The sequence below is a fragment of the Pipistrellus kuhlii genome, unplaced genomic scaffold (genome assembly GCF_014108245.1).
Source record: "Pipistrellus kuhlii isolate mPipKuh1 unplaced genomic scaffold, mPipKuh1.p scaffold_m20_p_8, whole genome shotgun sequence".
NCBI lineage: Eukaryota > Metazoa > Chordata > Mammalia > Chiroptera > Vespertilionidae > Pipistrellus > Pipistrellus kuhlii.
The window spans coordinates 18,161,713-18,167,712 of NW_023425584.1; the positions used below are offsets into that span (position 1 = coordinate 18,161,713).

At 36.5% G+C, this 6,000-nt stretch overlaps 1 protein-coding gene across 1 annotated transcript; it reads left to right on the top strand.

Moving 5' to 3' along the window:
• Nucleotides 1-2,642: 2,642 nt before the first annotated feature.
• On the top strand, nucleotides 2,643-5,678 carry LOC123651748 (zinc finger protein 300-like). The gene has a single exon (XM_045576331.1). It carries the CDS (start codon nucleotides 3,697-3,699, stop codon nucleotides 4,555-4,557), a length of 861 nt encoding a protein of 286 aa, XP_045432287.1. The 5' UTR covers nucleotides 2,643-3,696; the 3' UTR covers nucleotides 4,558-5,678.
• The last annotated feature ends 322 nt before the right edge of the window (nucleotides 5,679-6,000 follow it).

The window sequence follows — 6,000 nt, forward strand, 5'->3', positions numbered from 1 at the left end:
TTTTGTTTTAAATCTTTGTTTTCTCACAGTATCCTGCTTCCCCCTTGTGGATGAAATTCAAATCACATATTAAAACCAATCGATATCAATAATCTTGGAACCAGAGGTTTATCTCAGCATTGTTGCGTGTTTTTTTGTTTTTTTGTTTGTTTTTGTTTTTGTTTTTTCTGAAAAAATGAAAAGAAACCAGGCCTCCAAATAGGAGCTTGGCTAGATATATGAGGATATACCTACACGAGGGAATACTATGGAGCCATCTTAATATATTGTGTGCTGCTAAGTAAAACTCTAGCTATAAACATACAAGCTTTGCTCCATTTCTGTAAACATCTCATGTTAATCGTGTTTATGTTGGGAGGTGGAATTCCATTGCTTTTCCCTTTCTCCTTTATAGCTGTATGTCCGGGTTTTTAACAATGAGCCTGTGTTATTGCTATTCCAAACACTTAGCCCATTTAATGTGGGGAGCCTGTTAGTAGAACAGGAACCCCTTGGTTGCCTGTTGTGACAGGCCAATCGGAGTCAGGGAGTTCTCTGAGTCACATGTTTTAAAAATATCTCATGCTCCAGTACAATGCGTGCACATATATTAACTGATGTTTACGTCAGACCGAGAGAGGGCCTTGCTGAGAGGTGGCCCCAACAGTCATTTTTCTGTTCCTTGGACCTGCTCCACGCAGGGTGGGAAAGGGTGGGAATAGCGACCAAGGAGAAGGAAGGCTCCAGGGCTGGAGGGCTGGGTCTTCTATCAGGGTTTGTCTATTAGAAGAGTAAAATCTTTTGGGGAAGTCACCATACGCAGCCCACATTCAAGGACCAAGAAGTTATGCTCTACATTCTTGAGGGCAGAATATCTGTTGATTTGAAAACTACTTGTTATCTTCTCAGTGGTTACTCGAGGGCTTAGACATTATCCATCCATTTACCACGATCTCCTTCAGGTTAATGCTAACTCAATTCCAGTGATATATAAAATATTTGCCCCACTCTGCACCCCTTCATGCTATTATTATCATATATGTCTATATATGCTGAAAACATATATTCTAATTGCTTTTTTACCTAACTTTATAACTTTTGAAGAAACTAAAAGAAGAAAGGACACACACATATATACATACACACACAGATATAATTTTAAAAAATATTTACTATTTCTGTCACCCTTCAATTTTTCCTATGCTTTCAAGTTACTATCTGTGTCACTCCCTCACTCCCTTCCTTTGTACTGTAAAGTAAGCTAAATCTCTATATGTTATAGGCCCAACAATTCAATTTTTAAAATAGACTTATGGAGTTATAGTTCACATACCATAAACTCACCCATTTAAAGTGTACAATTCAGTGGTTTCAGTATATTCACAGATTTGTGTTACTTTTATCACAGTGAATATTAGACATTGTGCCCTGGGCGGTGTGGCTCAGTTGGTTGAAGATTGTCCTGTGCACAAAAAGATCACGGGTTAAATTCCTGGTCAAGGCATATATGCAGGTTATGGGTTCAATCCCTGATTGGGATGCATGTGGGAGGCAGCTGATTGATATTTCTTTCTCACTTCAATATTTCTCATTCTTCTACTCTTTCCTCTCTCTCTAAAGAATCCCAGAGGGAAGGCGGGGTGGGGGTTGGGTAGAGAGAGATTAAGCAAATAACTTGTATGCATATATGCAAAAACAAGCAAGGGCTGTTTAATTTTTTACAATCTTTTTGTTGTTACTGTTCTTTGGGTTGGATAATTTCTAGTGATTTAGCTACCAGTTTACAATTTTGCTTTTGCTTTGTGCTTTGTCAAATCTAATGAGACCATCTAGTTAAATTTTTATTTCAGCCTTAGAATTTTTTTGTCTAATTTATATAAAATACATGTTACTCATTCTTTAAATTTTGACAAAGACATAAAGTTTACTACCTCTCAATCATGACATAAAAAAAACTCCATTACTCTCAAACTTTCCTCTTGCTGTCTATCTTTTTATAGTCCAACTCGTTCATTTATGTACTGTATGCAGCAGTAGCTGCTTTGAAAGATATCAAGTATTGATGATGCCAAAGAAGGAAGATGAAGTCAAACTGCTGTAGTGTGGTGGTTGGGGGGAGTGATTATATGAGTTAGGGAAATATGGCTTTTCTGGGTGAACTTTGCTAATTTTATTTGATGCATATAGAAGATAAATATACCTAATATGGGAAGTATATTTATGAGGAATAATGGAATTCAAGTTTGGATTCTTGGTGTGAATCTGATATTGAGTCCATAAGATATTCTTAGATTACTCTGTTTTTTATACTATTTGTTAATTAGGAATGTAGACAGATGAGAAATAAAGTATTTTGAGTACCAGAGAGTACTTGTTTCTTTAGATAGTAGTGGCAAAACAATAGTAGTATTTCCTATTAGTAGTAGCATAAATATAAATATTATAAAATGTTTTCCATGAAAGTGGAACTGGGTTACACAGCCAGTAAATGAGAATGGTGGGAAAAGAGGTCAGTGAATGGCAGCACTGGAGGGTGGGCAGGGATGTGCTCTGACATCACTGTCATGCTCCCTCATTTATCTGGCTCACTTACCCTCCATCCTGGTCTCACTATCATTCATATATATATATATATATATATATATATATATATATATATATATATATCTGGCAAATGGTTTATAAAATCAATGAACTAAAAAGGTGAAAAGTGTTTTCATTAAGAAAACAGTGTAAATGGGAATATGCTAGTATAGTAATCCAAGATTAGAGTGATAATAACACGAACACTTTTCTATCTCCTTCAAGTCTAGCTTTGCCATGAATATTTCTCTTTGAGATCTTTATATGTCCATTCACCTGATCATAATATATGCTGTACTATCTTACAAAATGACCTGTCTCCATCCATGTTTTCTAGTTCATCTACATTAGATCAGTTATTTGTTTCATACCTCTGTGTTCTGTTAACCGTTCTTGATTGTTTTATTTATCTTTCTTTTCTTTAGACAGGAAGATTAACCTTGAAAACCCCCAATCATGTATTTTTGGGTCCTTTTCCTTCCATAATAAGACACTGAAAGGAGTCATAAAGGATGGTCCATTGTACTCCATTTTAAAAGTATGTCAAATTGATGGCCAGCTTCAGAGGTGTCCAGAAAATCAAAACAGACTTTTCAGTCAAGTAACAGTTATCAATAACAATCGAGTGACTGTAGAGGCAGGCCATAAATATAAGACATTGGGGGAAATGTTTTGAGACTTCATAGAACCAGATACTTCAAGACAAAGACCCCATAACTATGATGAATTTAAAAAGGACTTGAAATCTAATATTGACCTACCTAGTTGTAATGAGATTGGTTCAAGAAAAAATCCTGATGAGAGATTTGGATGTGAAAAATCATCTAGCCATGATGTGTCCAATTCTAATCTTGAGACAATTCAAAATGGAGTAATACCATGTGATGGTAAAAACATTTTAACTAAACAATCCCTTATTCATTATAAGAATGTTGAAACTAAAGAGAAAACTTGTATATGTATTACATGTGGAAAGGGCTTTGCTAAAAAGTTACAGCTTATTGTACATCAAAAAATTCATACTGGAAAGAAACCATATGATTGTGGTGCATGTGGGAAAGGATTCAGTGAGAAGTTTCATCTCATTGTACATCAGAGAACTCATACAGGGGAGAAACATTATGAATGTTCTGAATGTGGAAAAGCCTTCTCTCAAAAATCATCTCTCATTATACATCAGAGAGTTCATACTGGGGAAAAATCATGAATGTAGTTACTGTGGGAAAGCCTTCTCCCAGAAATCACCCCTCTTTATACATCAGAGAATCCACAGTGGAGAGAAACCTTATGAATGTAGAGAATGTAGAGAATGTAGAGAATGTAAAGAATTGTAAGTCCTTCTCCCAGAAGTCACAACTGATTATACATCATAGAACTCATATTGGAGAGAAGCCATATGAGTGTACTGAATGTGGGAAAGCCTTCTGTGAGAAGTCCCACCTCATTATACATAAAAGAATTCACACTGGAGAGAAACCCTACAAATGTGCTCAGTGTGCAAAAGCTTTCAGCAGGAAGACAGAACTCATCACACACCAGTTAATTCCTACTGGGATGAAACCTTACGAATGTACTGAATGTGGGAAGACCTTCTCTCGGAAGTCACAGGTAATCATACATCATAGAACACATACTGGAGAGAAACCCTATAAATGCAATGAATGTGGAAAGGCCTTTTGTCAAAAGTCACATCTTATTGGACATAAGAGAGTTCACACAGGAGAAAAACCTTATATATGTACTGAATGTGGGAAAGCATTTTCTCAGAAGTCCCACCTCCCAGGACATCAGCGAATTCATATAGGAGAGAAACCTTACATGTGTGCTGAATGTGGAAAGGCCTTTTCTCAAAAGTCAGACCTTGTTTTATATCAAAGAATTCATACTGGCGAAAGACCCTATCAATGTGTTACATGTGGAAAAGCCTTCATACAGAAGTCACAACTCACTGTGCACCAGAGAATTCATAACAGTTGCAAAACCATAATGAAGTGAACACAGAAAAGCCTTCAGTATTAGCTCAAGTCTTAATAAATACCAGAAACCAGAGTAATTTGATAAATTTGCGGAAGACATCATTATACATAAAACTTTACAAGGTAATTCACATCTATAGTGTGATGGTATGTAATTCAGCAAAGATGGTGCATGAATAGCTTTGAACTGAATGGCCAATAGAACAAATTATGTACACAGAATGATGTCAAGTTATATATTCCTTACTATACAATATAATAATAACCAGACATTATGAAAATGCTAATATTAGCTAATCATAGTTTTGGCCATACAACCAGAGCCTATAGAGGACATGGAGAAAGTTTGAATAAAAAAAAAAAAATCAATTCCTAGAAATTGCATTATAAGGAATATAGCATGACCCCTAATGATACATGTAAAATTCTTGTGCAACGATGGAAAGAGATAGTTAATCAAATGCAATAAAGGTGATGTTTATGTGTTTTCCCATCTCAAGCATATACTAGTAGGTTGATCTGTATCTCTGGAAATATATTGAACCTTGAAGTGGATACTTCTTAACCATGCCCTTTATTTCCTTCACTGGAATTTGGAATGGTGGAAAGACTTTGGTACAGAACTAGATGGTCTTGGGTTTAAATCCTGGATCAACTATTCAAAGATTGTGTGACTTCAGGCAAGCCTGCTTTGCCCATCTTATTATTTGTTTTTCTTATCAGTAAATAAAAGTATAATACAGAGCACATTATTATTTAATATTAGTCCTTTTTAATACTCTCTTCCTGCTATAACAGGGTGCTAATGTCTAAAAGACACATTTGTACTAGCACTTTAGACACTCTTGCTTTTGATATCTCATTCCTATGACTGGCTCATCTACTCTCTTTGGCCTTTGGTGGCCTTGATTATTGGTATGTTAAAGTGACATTTTATCTTTTATTATACTCTTATTATGTTTTACATACACTTGCATAAATTGTGGCGACTGCACATGAAGATCCTGTCTAATGTCTCTTCAGTTCTTTTCTGATCTCTGCCCTGCAGCCTCAGTTGTTCACCCTGAGAGCCCAGGGTACTTACAGAAGAAACTGTTGTGGTGAGAAATCATGCCTGCCATGATTTGAGAATTTGATATCTCTAAATTATTTCCTGCCCTCCTTTCTGTGGTTTTACCTCTTTGTTCATGAGCAGCTTTAGAGAAGGACCTGTGCCGGAGAGCATGCCTGCAAAGGATGAGGGCCTCTTTATGACTAAACATTTGACCCATGTTCACCTAGTTCCCACTTGATTCCTACACATTTCCTGCTCACTTGATCCCTTTCTTGCATGGCTGAATTGTCTATTGTGAAAAGACAGGGCCCCTGTGGGTGAGAACCTCTGGAGAGGAGAGGGCACACCTGACAGAGATGTGGGAACATGTGTGGGCCAATTCCTCTCTCATTATAGAGCAGTGAGGGA

What these genes read in the sequence shown, in the direction of transcription:
- LOC123651748 (XM_045576331.1), top strand. Translation starts at nt 3,697, where the DNA reads ATGTGGAAAAGCCTTCTCTCAAAAATCATCTCTCATTATACATCAGAG.